This window comes from Liolophura sinensis, chromosome 10 (assembly GCF_032854445.1).
Source record: "Liolophura sinensis isolate JHLJ2023 chromosome 10, CUHK_Ljap_v2, whole genome shotgun sequence".
Taxonomy (NCBI): domain Eukaryota; kingdom Metazoa; phylum Mollusca; class Polyplacophora; order Chitonida; family Chitonidae; genus Liolophura; species Liolophura sinensis.
The window spans coordinates 30,690,441-30,707,548 of NC_088304.1; the positions used below are offsets into that span (position 1 = coordinate 30,690,441).

Genomic DNA, 17,108 nt, shown 5'->3' on the forward strand with positions numbered 1-17,108 from the left:
TCAGTGTATTATGACTGTGTGGCTGTCCTGTCTGGTATCATTGTACTATGGCTGGGTGGGTGGTATGTCTGGTATCAGCATAGTATGACTGGGTGGGTGTTATGTCTGCTATCAGTGTTCTATGACTGGGTGGCTGTCCTATCTGGTATCAATGTACTATGACTGGGTGGCTGTCATGTCTGGTATCAGTGTACTTTGACTGGGTGGCTGTCATGTCTGGTATCAGTGTATTATGACTGGGTGCCTGTCCTGTCTGATATCAGTGTCCTATGACTTAGTGGGTGGTATGTTTGGTATCAGTGTACCGACTGGGTGGCTGTCCTGTCTGGTATCAGTGTGCTATGACTGTCTGGGTGGTATGTCCAGTATCAATGTACTATGACTGTGTGGGTGGTATGTCCAGTGTCAGTGTACTATGACTGTGTGGCTGTACTGTCTGGTACCAGTGTACTATGACTGGGTGGCTGGTATGTCTAATATCATTGTACTATGACTGGGTGGTTGGTATGTCTGGTATCAGTGTACTATGACTGGATGGGTGGTATGTCTGGTATCAGCATAGTATGACTGGGTAGGTGTTATGTCTGCTGTCAGTGTTCTATGACTGTGTGGCTGTCATGTCTGGTAGCAGTGTAGTATAACTGGGTGGCTGGTATGTCTGGTGTCAGTGTACTATGACTGGGTGGTTGGCATGTCTAGTATCAGTGTACTATGACTGTGTGCTTGTCCTGTCTGGTATCAGTGTACTATGGCTGGGTGACTGGTATGTCTGTTATCAATGTACTACAACTGAGTGGCTGGCATGTCTGGTATCAGTGTACTATGACTGGGTGTCAGTTCTGTCTGGTATCGGTGTACTATGACTGAGTGGCTGTCCTGTCTGGTGTCAGTGTACTATGACTGGGTGGCTGGCATGTCTGATATCAGTGTACTATGACTGGGTGGCTGTCATGTCTGGTATCAGTGTACTGTGACTGAGTGGCTAACATGTCTGGTGTCAGTGTACTATGACTGGGTGGCTGGCATGTCTGATATCAGTGTACTATGACTGGGTGGCTGGCATGTCTGGTATCAGTATACTATGACAAGGTGGCTGTCATGTCTGAGATCAGTGTACTATAACTGGATGGCTGCCATGTCTGAGATCAGTGTACTATGACTGGGTGGCTGGCATGTCTGGTATGAGTGTACTATGTCGAGTGGCTGTCCTGTCTGGTGGCAGTGTACTATGACTGGGTGGCTGGCATGTCTGATATCAGTGTACTATGACTGGGTGGCTGTCATGTCTGGTATCAGTGTACTGTGACTTAGTGGCTAACATGTCTGGTGTCAGTGTACTATGACTGTGTGTCTGGCATGTCTGGTTTCAGTGTATTATAACTGGGTGGCTGGCATGTCTAATATCAGTTTACTATGACTGGGTGGTTGGCATGTCTGGTATCAGTATAGTATGACTGGGTGACTGTCATGTCCGATATCAGTGTACTATGACTGGGTGGCTGTCATGTCTGGTATTAGTGTACTATGACTGAGTGGCTAACTTGTCTGGTATTAGTGTGCTATGACTGGGTGACTGTCATGTCTGGTTTCAGTGTATTACGACTGGGTGGCTGTCATGTCTGGTATTCGTGTACTATGACTGGGTGGCTGTCATGTCTGGTATTCGTGTACTATGACTGGGTGGCTGTCATGTCTGGTATTCGTGTACTATGACTGGGTGGCTGTCATGTCTGGTATTATTATACTATGACTGGGTGGCTGTCATGTCTGGTATCAGTATACTATGACTGGGTGGCTGTCTTGTCCGATATCAGTGTACTATGACTGGGTGGCTGGCATGTCTGGTATCAATATACTATGATTGGGTGGCTGTCATGTCCGATATCAGTGTAATATGACTGGGTGGCTGTCATGTCTGAGATCAGTGTATTATGACTGGGTGGCTGTCATGTCTGATATCAGTATACTATGACTAGGTGGCTGTCATGTCCGATATCAGTGTACTATGACTGGGTGGCTGTCTTGTTCGATATCAGTGTACTATGACTGGGTGACTGGCATGTCTGGTATCAGTATACTATGACTGGGTGGCTGGTATGTCTGGTTTCAGTGTATTATGACTGGGTGGCTGTCATGTCCGATATCAGTGTACTATGACTGGGTGGCTGTCATGTCTGGTAATAGTGTACTGTGACTGAGTGGCTAACATGTCTGGTATTAGTGCGCTATGACTGGGTGACAGTCATGTCTGGTATCAGTATACTATGACAAGGTGGCTGTCATGTCTGGTTTCAGTGTACTATGACTGGGTGGCTGCCATGTCTGAGATCAGTGTACTATGACTGGGTGGCTGTCATGTCTGGTATGAGTGTACTATGTCGAGTGGCTGTCCTGTCTGGTGTCAGTGTACTATGACTGGGTGGCTGGCATGTCTGATATCAGTGTACTATGACTGGGTGGCTGTCATGTCTGGTATCAGTGTACTGTGACTTAGTGGCTAACATGTCTGGTGTCAGTGTACTATGACTGCGTGTCTGGCATGTCTGGTTTCAGTGTATTATGACTGGGTGGCTGGCATGTCTAATATCAGTTTACTATGACTGGGTGGTTGGCATGTCTGGTATCAGTATAGTATGACTGGGTGACTGTCATGTCCGATATCAGTGTACTATGACTGGGTGGCTGTCATGTCTGGTATTAGTGTACTATGACTGAGTGGCTAATTTGTCTGGTATTAGTGTGCTATGACTGGGTGACTGTCATGTCTGGTTTCAGTGTATTATGACTGGGTGGCTGTCATGTCTGGTATTCGTGTACTATGACTGGGTGGCTGTCATGTCTGGTATTAGTGTACTATGACTGGGTGGCTGTCATGTCTGGTATCAGTGTACTATGACTTGGTGGCTGTCATGTCTGGTATTATTATACTATGACTGGGTGGCTGTCATGTCTGGTATCAGTATACTATGACTGGGTGGCTGTCTTGTCTGATATCAGTGTACTATGACTGGGTGGCTGGCATGTCTGGTATCAATATACTATGACTGGGTGGTTGTCATGTCCGATATCAGTGTAATATGACTGGGTGGCTGTCATGTCTGAGATCAGTGTATTATGACTGGGTGGCTGTCATGTCTGATATCAGTATACTATGACTAGGTGGCTGTCATGTCCGATATCAGTGTACTATGACTGGGTGGCTGTCATGTCTGGTATTAGTGTACAATGACTCAGTGGCTAACATGTCTGGTATTAGTGTGCTATGATTGGGTGACTGTCATGTCTGGTTTCAGTGTATTATGGCTGGGTGGCTGTCATGTCTGGTATTAGTGTACTATGACTGGGTGGCTGCCATGTCTGGTATCAGTGTACTATGACTGGGTGGCTGTTATGTCTGGTATTAGTATACTATGACTGGGTGGCTGTCATGTCTGGTATCAGTATACTATGAGTGGGTGGCTGTCTTGTCCGATATCAGTGTACTATGACTGGGTGGCTGGCATGTCTGGTATCAATATACTATGACTGGGTGTCTGTCTTGTCCGATATCAGTGTAATATGACTGGGTGGCTGTCATGTCTGAGATCAGTGTACTATGACTGGGTGGCTGTCATATCTGATATCAGTATACTATGACTGTGTGGCTGGCATGTCTGGTATCAATATACTATGACTGGGTGGCTGTTTTGTCCGATATCAGTGTAATATGACTGGGTGGCTGTCATGTCTGAGATCAGTGTACTATGACTGGGTGGCTGTCATGTCTGATATCAGTATACTATGACTAGGTGGCTGTCATGTCCGATATCAGTGTACTATGACTGGGTGGCTGTCTAGTTCGATATCAGTGTACTATGACTGGGTGACTGGCATGTCTGGTATCAGTATACTATGACTGGGTGGCTGGTATGTCTGGTTTCATTGTATTATGACTGGGTGACTGTCATGTCCGATATCAGTGTACTATGACTGGGTGGCTGTCATATCTGAGATCAGTGTACTATGACTGGGTGGCTGTCATGTCTGAGATCAGTGTACTATGACTGGGTGGCTGTCATGTCTGAGATCAGCGTACTATGACTGGGTGGCTGGCATGTCTGGTATCAGTGTACTATGGCTGGGTGGGTGGTATGTCCTGTATCATTGTACTATGACTGAGTGGCTGTCATGTCTAGTATCAGTGTACTATGACTGGGTGGCTGTCCTGTCTGGTATCAGTGTACTATGACTGTGTGGGTGGTATGTCCAGTATCAGTGTACTATGACTGTGTGGGTGGTATGTCCAGTATCAATGTACTATGACTGTGTACTATGTCTGGTATCAGTAGTATCAGTGTACTATGACTGGGTGGGTGGTATGTCTGGTATCAGTGTACTATGAGTGTGTGGCTGGCATTTTTAATGTCAGTGTACTATGACTGGGTGGCTGTCCTGTCTGGTATCAGTGTACTATGGCTGGGTGGGTGGTATGTCTAATATCATTGTACTATGACTGGGTGGTTGGTATGTCTGGTATCAGTGTACTATGACTGGGTGGGTGGTATGTCTGGTATCAGTGTACTATGAGTGTGTGGCTGGCATTTTTAATGTCAGTGTACTATGACTGTGTGGCTGTCCTGTCTGGTATCATTGTACTATGGCTGGGTGGGTGGTATGTCTGGTATCAGCATAGTATGACTGGGTGGGTGTTATGTCTGCTATCAGTGTTCTATGACTGGGTGGCTGTCCTGTCTGGTATCAGTGTACTATAACTGGGTGGCTGTCATGTCTGGTATCAGTGTACTTTGACTGGGTGGCTGTCATGTCTGGTATCAGTGTATTATGAATAGGGTGCCTGTCCTGTCTGATATCAGTGTCCTATGACTTAGTGGGTGGTATGTTTGGTATCAGTGTACTGACTGGGTGGCTGTCCTGTCTGGTATCAGTGTGCTATGACTGTCTGGGTGGTATGTCCAGTATCAATGTACTATGACTGTGTGGGTGGTATGTCCAGTGTCAGTGTACTATGACTGTGTGGCTGTACTGTCTGGTACCAGTGTACTATGACTGGGTGGCTGGTATGTCTAATATCATTGTACTATGACTGGGTGGTTGGTATGTCTGGTATCAGTGCACTATGACTGGATGGGTGGTATGTCTGGTATCAGGATAGTATGACTGGGTGGGTGTTATGTCTGCTGTCAGTGTTCTATGACTGTGTGGCTGTCATGTCTGGTAGCAGTGTAGTATAACTGGGTGGCTGATATGTCTGGTGTCAGTGTACTATGACTGGGTGGTTGGCATGTCTGGTATCAGTGTACTATGACTGTGTGCTTGTCCTGTCTGGTATCAGTGTACTATGGCTGGGTGACTGGTATGTCTGTTATCAATGTACTACAACTGAGTGGCTGGCATGTCTGGTATCAGTGTACTATGACTGGGTGTCAGTTCTGTCTGGTATCGGTGTACTATGACTGAGTGGCTGTCCTGTCTGGTGTCAGTGTACTATGACTGGGTGGCTAGCATGTCTGATATCAGTGTACTATGACTGGGTGGCTGTCATGTCTGGTATCAGTGTACTGTGACTGAGTGGCTAACATGTCTGGTGTCAGTGTACTATGACTGGGTGGCTGGCATGTCTGATATCAGTGTACTATGACTGGGTGGCTGGCATGTCTGGTATCAGTATACTATGGCAAGGTGGCTGTCATGTCTGAGATCAGTGTACTATGACTGGATGTCTGCCATGTCTGAGATCAGTGTACTATGACTGGGTGGCTGGCATGTCTGGTATGAGTGTACTATGTCGAGTGGCTGTCCTGTCTGGTGTCAGTGTACTATGACTGGGTGGCTGGCATGTCTGATATCAGTGTACTATGACTGGGTGGCTGTCATGTCTGGTATCAGTGTACTGTGACTTAGTGGCTAACATGTCTGGTGTCAGTGTACTATGACTGCGTGTCTGGCATGTCTGGTTTCAGTGTATTATAACTGGGTGGCTGGCATGTCTAATATCAGTTTACTATGACTGGGTGGTTGGCATGTCTGGTATCAGTATAGTATGACTGGGTGACTGTCATGTCCGATATCAGTGTACTATGACTGGGTGGCTGTCATGTCTGGTATTAGTGTACTATGACTGAGTGGCTAACTTGTCTGGTATTAGTGTGCTATGACTGGGTGACTGTCATGTCTGGTTTCAGTGTATTATGACTGGGTGGCTGTCATGTCTGGTATTCGTGTACTATGACTGGGTGGCTGTCATGTCTGGTATTCGTGTACTATGACTGGGTGGCTGTCATGTCTGGTATTATTATACTATGACTGGGTGGCTGTCATGTCTGGTATCAGTATACTATGACTGGGTGGCTGTCTTGTCCGATATCAGTGTACTATGACTGGGTGGCTGGCATGTCTGGTATCAATATACTATGACTGGGTGGCTGTCATGTCCGATATCAGTGTAATATGACTGGGTGGCTGTCATGTCTGAGATCAGTGTATTATGACTGGGTGGCTGTCATGTCTGATATCAGTATACTATGACTAGGTGGCTGTCATGTCCGATATCAGTGTACTATGACTGGGTGGCTGTCTTGTTCGATATCAGTGTACTATGACTGGGTGACTGGCATGTCTGGTATCAGTATACTATGACTGGGTGGCTGGTATGTCTGGTTTCAGTGTATTATGACTGGGTGGCTGTCATGTCCGATATCAGTGTACTATGACTGGGTGGCTGTCATGTCTAGTATTAGTGTACTGTGACTGAGTGGCTAACATGTCTGGTATTAGTGAGCTATGACTGGGTGACAGTCATGTCTGGTATCAGTATACTATGACAAGGTGGCTGTCATGTCTGGTTTCAGTGTACTATGACTGGGTGGCTGCCATGTCTGAGATCAGTGTACTATGACTGGGTGGCTGTCATGTCTGGTATGAGTGTACTATGTCGAGTGGCTGTCCTGTCTGGTGTCAGTGTACTATGACTGGGTGGCTGGCATGTCTGATATCAGTGTACTATGACTGGGTGGCTGTCATGTCTGGTATCAGTGTACTGTGACTTAGTGGCTAACATGTCTGGTGTCAGTGTACTATGACTGCGTGTCTGGCATGTCTGGTTTCAGTGTATTATGACTGGGTGGCTGGCATGTCTAATATCAGTTTACTATGACTGGGTGGTTGGCATGTCTGGTATCAGTATAGTATGACTGGGTGACTGTCATGTCCGATATCAGTGTACTATGACTGGGTGGCTGTCATGTCTGGTATTAGTGTACTATAACTGAGTGGCTAACTTGTCTGGTATTAGTGTGCTATGACTGGGTGACTGTCATGTCTGGTTGCAGTGTATTATGACTGGGTGGCTGTCATGTCTGGTATTCGTGTACTATGACTGGGTGGCTGTCATGTCTGGTATTAGTGTACTATGACTGGGTGGCTGTCATGTCTGGTATCAGTGTACTATGACTTGGTGGCTGTCATGTCTGGTATTATTATACTATGACTGGGTGGCTGTCATGTCTGGTATCAGTATACTATGACTGGGTGGCTGTCATGTCTGATATCAGTGTACTATGACTGGGTGGCTGGCATGTCTGGTATCAATATACTATGACTGGGTGGCTGTCATGTCCGATATCAGTGTAATATGACTGGGTGGCTGTCATGTCTGAGATCAGTGTATTATGACTGGGTGGCTGTCATGTCTGATATCAGTATACTATGACTAGGTGGCTGTCATGTCCGATATCAGTGTACTATGACTGGGTGGCTGTCTTGTTCGATATCAGTGTACTATGACTGGGTGACTGGCATGTCTGGTATCAGTATACTATGACTGGGTGGCTGGTATGTCTGGTTTCAGTGTATTATGACTGGGTGGCTGTCATGTCCGATATCTGTGTACTATGACTGGGTGGCTGTCATGTCTGGTATTAGTGTACAATGACTCAGTGGCTAACATGTCTGGTATTAGTGTGCTATGATTGGGTGACTGTCATGTCTGGTATCAGTGTACTATGACTGGGTGGCTGTTATGTCTGGTATTAGTATACTATGACTGGGTGGCTGTCATGTCTGGTATCAGTATACTATGAGTGGGTGGCTGTCTTGTCCGATATCAGTGTACTATGACTGGGTGGCTGGCATGTCTGGTATCAATATACTATGACTGGGTGGCTGTCTTGTCCGATATCAGTGTAATATGACTGGGTGGCTGTCATGTCTGAGATCAGTGTACCATGACTGGGTGGCTGTCATGTCTGATATCAGTATACTATGACTAGGTGGCTTTCATGTCCGATATCAGTATACTATGACTGGGTGGCTGTCTTGTCCAATATCAGTGTATTATGACTGGGTGGCTGGCATGTCTGGTATCAATATACTATGACTGGGTGGCTGTCTTGTCCGATATCAGTGTAGTATGACTGGGTGGCTGTCATGTCTGAGATCAGTGTACTATGACTGGGTGGCTGTCATGTCTGATATCAGTATACTATGACTAGGTGGCTGTCATGTCCGATATCAGTGTACTATGACTGGGTGGCTGTCTAGTTCGATATCAGTGTACTATGACTGGGTGACTGGCATGTCTGGTATCAGTATACTATGACTGGGTGGCTGGTATGTCTGGTTTCAGTGTATTATGACTGGGTGACTGTCATGTCCGATATCAGTGTACTATGACTGGGTGGCTGTCATATCTAAGATCAGTGTACTATGACTGGGTGGCTGTCATGTCTGAGATCAGTGTACTATGACTGGGTGGCTGTCATGTCTGAGATCAGCGTACTATGACTGGGTGGCTGGCATGTCTGGTATTAGTGTACTATGACTGGGTGGCTGTCATGTCTCGTTTCAGTGTATTATGACTGGGTGGCTGTTCTGTCTGGTGTCAGTATATTGTGAAGGCGTAGAGTGTCATATCTGGTGTCTGTAGCATGATGTTTCAGTTACTCTGCATTATGGGACATAACATGACTAATATCACGTTGAAAGCCACACTAAACCACAAGTACTCCACCGGTGGTTGTGATACGATAATATTGAATTCAATTTCCAAAACAATTCTTATTTTATTTATGAATTTATTTGATTGGTGTTTTACGCCGTACTCAAGAATATTTCACTTATACGACGGCGGCCAGTATTATGGTGGGAGGAAACAGAGCAGAGCCCAGGGGAAACCCACGACCATCCGCAGGTTGCTGGCAGGCCTTCCCACAAACGGCCGGAGAGGAAGCCAGCATGAGCTGGACTTGAACTCACAGCGACTGCATTGGTGAGAGGATCATGGGTCATTACGCTGCACTAGCGCGCTAACCAAGTGAGCCACGGAGGCCCCCTCCTAAACAATTCATCCTGTAAGACCTTAGAATTGGCAATGTTAGCATTATACCTCCTTGCCTGTCAAATAGCAAACCTGACTTAAGCCATACCAATGGGCCCACTTTCACTTTTCTACTGACTGCTTAGACGGGGCAGTAAGTGTGGTGTCTTTAACATGACACTTAAATGAGGCAGCAGAACCACGGTGGACACAATGGTATACTAGGGGTTATGCTAAATTTGACAACAAAAAACACCTAATAGACAATGTAGTCGCTTCTCTCTATATATATTTATAATATCTATCCATTTAGCAGCTGATGGGGCCACAGGTTCGAATCCAGGTTACGCTCCTTCCACCAAGGTAACTAATCGGTTCTCTGACCCTTTAACAGGTACCCATCAAACAGACCTCCTTACTTCAAGGGATAGCCAGATTGTTTGGATTGTATTTGTTCAATGTTTAACTAGTCTCTTATTTCCTAACACACAGTGAAATCACATTACAAAGGTATATAATACCAAAAAAGTTCTGCCCTGAAACATACCGGGAATACCATTTTCCACTACAATCGAAGTCAAAGATGTCCTGCATCTTTCAATGGGTGGGCGTAATGGTGACACATACAGCAAACTCCTCAGTAAATTGCTTGAAGGAACACAACAGCCGCAGTTGTCCGTGTGTCGATCTGATCTTATTGCTGAAGTGTGATATTGGAATTTTTACATCACATTTAATGATTATTGTTCTCTGAAACACGACTGAATTGCCATACGCTATACAATTCCCCACACTTCCTCAAATGCCCCGCAGAGTTTGGTGCAGGTCAGGGCTGCTGACAAGGGGTAGTTGCTGATGGAAACCGTCTTCTCTGTGTAATCAACTTTCACCTGTGAGCAAAACAAAATGAGAGTAAATAACTCATTAAATAAACAATATCAACTCAGTTTCATTAAAAGGCAAAGATCAGTCTAAAAGGAAGCATATATCAGATGAAAGACCATTAAAAAACTGTCTGGAAATTAGTTGATTTATTTGGCTTACAATTTGTTTAACTAAGTAAAATGCAATTGAAATGTGCTTTCTCTGATGTCCAGGATAACTAGGTCAGTACTGCTCTCATCTTTGAAGCCACCACTACAAAATTAAAGCATGAAATCCAGCTACAGTTGAATGCCTAGATCAGCCTCAGAGGTGCTTAGATTTATTTTCGTTTGTGTCAGATAATGAGCATGAATTCAATTATACAACATGCAATCCTATTGTATTTATTTATTTGATTGTTTTACGCCTTACTCAAGAATATTTCATGTATGCGATGGGAGGAAACCGGGCAGAGCTCGATGAAACTTTTACTGGACTTTTACTGGGTTGAAAAAAATCTAAACAAATATGTAATACCGGTTTAAGATACTTTGAATGGTAATCTTTCAGTGGGCATAAACACTAGTCAGGTGCTGTCTTTCGATTTACCACACATTAGACTGCTACATTTCGGCATTCAAAATGCATGTACATAGAAATCTATGAATGCATTCGCTGATTTGACCTTGAAACAAATCCTTTCAGACAAAAAGTCTGGATGTGATGTAACTGATACCTTCTGGGCCACAACAGACTACCGTAGATCTTTAATACAATTCTACTTGTTTAGAAAATTTCTAAAACAATAAATCCAACTATTTTCCTTTACAGATTTTACTTGTTTTTCACCTCATATATACTTCATTTTAGAGTGGTCTTTGTCCTTAACACAAAAGTTATGGACTTCGGTTTTGTACATGGTTTATTTTCTTGGGTTGCTGATACTTGATATGACACCATACACTGGTACTAGACATGGCACCGCACCCACTCACAATGTACTGACACCAGACATGACATCACACCCACTCACAATATACTGACACTAGATATGACACCACACCCACTCACAATGTACTGACACTAGATATGACACAACACCCACTCACAGCATACTGACACCAGGCATGACACCACACCCACTCACAATGTACTGACACCAGACATGACATCCCACCCACACACAATGTACTGACATCAGACAGGACACCACACCCACCCACAATGTACTGACAATAGACATGACACCTAACCAGCTCACAAAATACTGACACCAGACATGACACCACACACACTCACAATGTTCTGACATCAGACATGACACAATGTTCTGAAGCTGAGTAAACCTATAACACTATGGGTCTGACATCAGACATGACACCACACCCACTCACAATGTTCTGACATCAGACATCACACAATGTTCTGAAGCTGAGTAAACCTATAACACTATGGTACTGACACCAGACATGACACCACACCCATTCACAATGTTCTGAAGCTGAGTAAACCTATAACACTATGGTATTTTGAAGCAGTGAAAATACTACATATAACCCACCCCAGCAGGCAAAGGTCCAGTGGCTAGTTAGTCCCAAGAATCCATGGTATTTCAGACAGCCTGAGAAATATTTTAAGCAATTTCTAGTGACTAAAGTTATAATAGGAAAGACTGGATACATTAAACTGCTAATGATTTTAATGACGTACTTCATCAATCAAACCGCTTCAAGTTATTCTTGAGAAACATGCTTCATACTTACACTGCCATGAGCCATACCACCAACAACAAATACGATTGGTTCGTCAGATGGGACTAATTCACGTGGATTGACAATACTGTCGGCACTGAAGGAGGTGCAGATTTTAGTACAACCCACTGGTAAGTGATCTGTGATTGGGTTTTTGATCACCTGTACAAGATAATTGATGTTTGACTTGAAATACTTTAATACCAGGTATGATATCAACACAGATGCATGTATATGTCTAGAAATAAGTATGAAGAAAGGTTTTCTTAACATCTTAAATGACTCATTCATATACAATTACATGTACCTTTTACATTTAAAAGAATAAGCTAATTCACTGAATAGGCTGTAAATTAAGGCAAAACCTTCACAGAATGTTTTACAGTAGCAGAGATCAAATAATTAGCAAAAGTCCCAACCTTTAAAAGCTTTTGAGGGCCATCAGATGCGTGCACACTGAGTTTGTGCAATAACTGCACTGAAAGAATAAAAAGAGGAGAGCAGGAGAAATTATTAAAACCAAAGCAGTCCTCTGTCCAAAATCAAAGATTTGATCAGTAGTGTTTCAACATCACATAATACAGCTAAATCACCCCAAAAATCTTATTTCACAAATTTTAACACTTCTTGTACCCAGTTAAAAGATTCTTCAACAAGTGTATTGCAATTTTTGTATTTTTTGTTTCATACATTTTGGATCAGAGAAAGTATCTTACCCATTAAGCCACAAAATCTGTCAAACGTTCTTGGAATTCTTGTTTGAGGGTTGATTTCAATAAGAACATTTTTTTCAGTGTGAATATAAACCTGTAGAAGGCCTGCTCTATTCAAGGGGCTGTCCATCAACATCAGCAAACACTACAAAAATAAGAGGTGTGATCAGATGCTGACTTATAAATACAGCGAGTTGAAAACTATAATTTCAAGGTAGTAAATATTTACTACAGCAGACGGAGGTAAATTTCTTTGAATTAGATCTCACCCATAAAGAATGGTTCATCTGTACCTTCTTCGATAATTAAACCATATGCTGATAGCCACGTTTGTCTTCAATAGTTAAACACTAGAGACAAGCACACTGACAGGAAAGTTAAATGCACAAGTGGTAGTCAAAGGGAAGTCACTTCACCTGGTGTGTGATGTCTGGACGGCACTGAGTTATGTCCCTTTTGAATTTCTTGGCAATATTTCTGTGTTTATCACAGTTGAGGAGCTCATACTGTTTTCCAACCTGAAACAGAAAAAAAATGATCAGTCCATTTATCACCATCGTTTCCATGACGTAGATCAGTCCATTTATAACCATCGGACACATGGCGTAGCATGTACATGTCTGCAGCCTGAACGCCAGCTGATACTGAACAATGATTTAAAAGAAAAAAACACAAGAAAGGAAAGCTGCAAGTGCAAAGTTTGTGTTGATGTTTTTGTCACATGGCAGAGGATAGGACGTCAGTTCACTGAAGATTCTACTTTTCACAATGAACATGTGGAGAGGGGGTCAACGACAAACAATAGTCATCAGTCTAAACTTCACGATTTCCTCAAGAAAGACCTCACGGGAAAAAAGCATTAGGCCATACCAAACAGTTCCCACATTCAGAACGAAACACTACTTACTTTTACCGTTTCCAGAGACGCATGTTCCAACACGACTATGAGGCGTTTTGTATCTTTAAGTGAAGCCACTGATTTTATCACCTTCTGTTTTTTCTGAATCACCTGACCTTCAGAACCAACTTGCGATTCATTTTTCCTCTTGGGTGCCATGCTTAAATCGTTGTTGTTGAAATCCACGTGTAGCGCTGCTTCCTGTTGTGGCGCAATTATTGTTGTGTCTTCATTATTTAAATACGGCAGCGGATCATGTTTATCATGTGAGTAAAAATGCAAGGGGTTACGAACGTTTGTATGAAATCATTTTAAACATTTTAATAACATTTATGACAAAAGGGCCTGAATCCACTAAGCATAAATATAACGCTTAAATGTTCTTTTCAGATAGCACAGAGGGCGCTGCTGAATTGACTTCCGTTGTCAGCGACGCCAAAATGGCGGGAAATGGGACGAACATGATAGGACTTCGAATTGAGGACCGTTTGTGTAATGACAGTCATTGTAGTTGTCTCACAGTTTAATGTTTCATTTCAGTTTTTGTGAACTATTTTTTTTTTCGTTTTACTGCACTTGTTGAATGTTTTTTTCGGGTGAGAATAACAGATCGCGCGAGTCAGTTGAGCCTACATTCCTCCACCTTTTCACGCATGAAAGAGCAACTTTCAGTGCAATTTATGCTCATTTTCAGTTTGATTTTAGAGACAGAACTACATTGGTTGGATTGGCGACATTCAGGGCTTCACAAAAAGTATATTTTGTACCAATCTGCACGGAATAATGAAGACAGACTTGGCTGTATGGGTTAGTTACTGAATGTATATCTGAAATTGATCGACACGAAGTGTTGGGAGAGTTACGTGGAATAACTGCTTCTAATATGTGGGATCTACAGTAAGCTACATTTACCACATCTTCACACGCGCATTACGTCTTCCCTATTCTAAATCGATGTCAACTGAGTGGTCCCCATAATCAGCTAACCTGTTCTGGGTCTCGCCGAACCCAAAATGATCCATGACAACGGCACGAATTCACAAGATAAATCATTTTCAGACACAACACATACTGTGGCTGAAAGCCATCTGTCTCCATTTTGATCACTAGTGAGAATGAACGAGACTGAAACAGCATCTGACTAGAAGGGGAGCGAACCAGCCAAATCGACAACTAGACTTGCCTATAGTGTTACAATGTTATTGTCATATGTATTATTTCCCTTGAGCGATCTTTTTTATTTTCTGAGCTCACATTGATCACGTAACTTGTATGTACAACTATCCGAACGAGATGGAGGCCACAGTGGGAGTAGTGTCTGAAAATGTATTTATTTTGTGAATTTGTGTGGTTGTCATGCATCGTTTGTGGTTCGGCGAGACTCAATACTGGTTAGTTGATTATGGGAACCACTCGGTTGACATCGATTTACGTTAGGGAAGACAGAATGCGTGTGTGAAGATGCAGTAAATGTGGCTTACCGTCTATTTGTCACATTAGAAGCAGTTATGCTTTGTAACTCTCTCAACATTTCGTGTTGATCGATGTCAAAGTGATGTTCCACAGCTACTCTATGGGACTAAGTTAATATACATAAACATAGCCCCATATAGCTGTTGGGCGGTGATTACGTATACTGTCACAGCCCTGTCTTGTGTCATAAGCTTACCTTGAACACCTCTGTACCTCCCTTGCTGGCTTAAGTATACTACTGCAGGACACAAATACTTTGTCTGTCGATAGCCACAGTCGTCTCAGCTGTCAATTCCAGGAGGTATTCGCATGGACCATCATTAGTGAAACCACACAAGCATGAAACTGTAGTGGAAATTAGTTAAATTTCAACTCCAACTACCATGTTGTTGCTTGTGTGGATTTATTGGTGATGACACATGGGAACACCTACCTGCACTTGCATAGTTATGGTTGGGTTCTATTCACCCTTGTATGGTCCTTGGTAAAGTTTCGGAAGGCAGTCATTTACTTACCTCCCCGGCCTGTCCAATCAGTTAATCCTTAACAATGCTTGTGGGGTCCTAGCTAGAGCATCAGACGAATAAAATCGTGATTTATCGATTATCTAGAAGGTAAATATCCATCCATATTACCTAGACCAGCTGTGTACTTGCACTAAGAACTGCCTGACATCTACATTGTGCATGCCTACAGGTAATGTCTAAGGCTGTTGTAGGGTGAACTGGGAAATCAGGCTATTACCTTCACTGACAATAAGCTCATTCCATGGGCTATTTCGTGTAAAGAAAGAATTTTCTCTTGATCAGGTATAAAAAGAGTGTTGAGCATCTTAGACAAATATGGCAATTCTTTATATACACTGTATGGATTTATTTTTCTGAGATTTGAAAAAAAATGTTTATGTTCTGTCTTTCAGATCAATCATTTGACAGCATGTCAGATGCATGTATAGAGTGTGGACTGCTTGATGTACAAATGATTTTGATGTAATCAGTCAATGTTCTCTCATTATCGGATCATCCATAATGGCATCAAAATCTCAGGTAATTACCTTTGCTAGTGAGAATATGATTTTGCTGACATTCATTTGTCTGTCTCAATCTCTACACATAAATAGAGTCCACCAGCCCTGTACAAAGGGAAGCAGATCTTGTAACTGATAAAACGGCAGTGCACTCTACCTACTTAAATAACAATACCACTGATTTCAATACCAAGACCAGTAATCATGAATAATAAAAGCTGACATTGTTATTCAAATAGATAGAGGGCACTGCTGTTTTATCAGTTACAATATTTGCTTCCCTTTGTAGAAGGCTGGCGAACCCCATTCGTCACCAACTTTATAGTGTATAAAGTTTAGGTTGCCATATATATCCAGATCCTGGAATTTTTTGGGAATTTCCTAAATAATTTAAAATTTCGAACACAAAAGTGCATTTTTAGAGGCAAATATGTGTCATGAAATAACATTTTTGTGGCTGAAACTGAAAAGATTTTCCAGTAGAATATTATCCAATGTTCCAAGCAAACCTCAAGATACCTTTCTAAAATCAATAGAACTGTCAGAATCAAGAAAAATGGGCAAGTTAGTCATGCACAAATTTGATGGTGATGTAAGGTAGGTTGTAGTTTTCAAATAAAGCGTAAATTGCAAAATTTGTCAGCTGAAATTAGCTCTGGATTCACATGCAGACAATCTGAGAGTGAGACTTTCGGCATAATACAGTAGTTGATACTTCTATCAGTATGGAGAGCATGTTTTTGCTACGATGTGGATGAAAAATTGCGCCTGTGGCGTTAAGCCATAGTCATTCATTCATTCATAGTATTTTCAAAATGTATGATATGTTTAATTTTCTATTTGATTACAGAGAGCCCGTTATGCATCTCCTGGCAATCCAACAGGTGAAAAACACCGCCAGAGGAGGCAGTTAGATGTACCTCTGAGACAGGATGGTGGCAAAAGTGAAAAGGTAAAGTGGCGGTAAATTTGTAAAACAAAAAAAAAAAAAAACTGCCATTCTGCTGCTACTTGACAGAATGCAAGCGTCAGCCAGATTATAGTACTGGTAACCTATTTCAGTGTAAAA

At 42.8% G+C, this 17,108-nt stretch overlaps 1 protein-coding gene and 1 long non-coding RNA gene across 2 annotated transcripts; one reads left to right on the forward strand and one right to left on the reverse strand.

The window, feature by feature from the left end:
• Positions 1–9,283: 9,283 nt before the first annotated feature.
• On the reverse strand, positions 9,284–13,917 carry LOC135476688 (ribosomal RNA small subunit methyltransferase NEP1-like). Its single transcript, XM_064756797.1, has 6 exons — positions 13,549–13,917; positions 13,058–13,159; positions 12,645–12,786; positions 12,348–12,406; positions 11,941–12,090; positions 9,284–10,203 (listed from the first exon to the last, which is right to left on the reverse strand). The coding sequence occupies exons 1-6, from the start codon at positions 13,696–13,698 to the stop codon at positions 10,090–10,092; spliced, it is 717 nt and encodes a 238-aa protein (XP_064612867.1). The 5' UTR covers positions 13,699–13,917; the 3' UTR covers positions 9,284–10,089.
• A 77-nt stretch (positions 13,918–13,994) lies between these two features.
• Positions 13,995–16,992, forward strand: LOC135476083 (uncharacterized). Its single transcript, XR_010445090.1, has 3 exons — positions 13,995–14,346; positions 15,932–16,058; positions 16,890–16,992. It is a non-coding gene; the product is annotated as an uncharacterized LOC135476083 (long non-coding RNA).
• Positions 16,993–17,108: the final 116 nt, after the last annotated feature.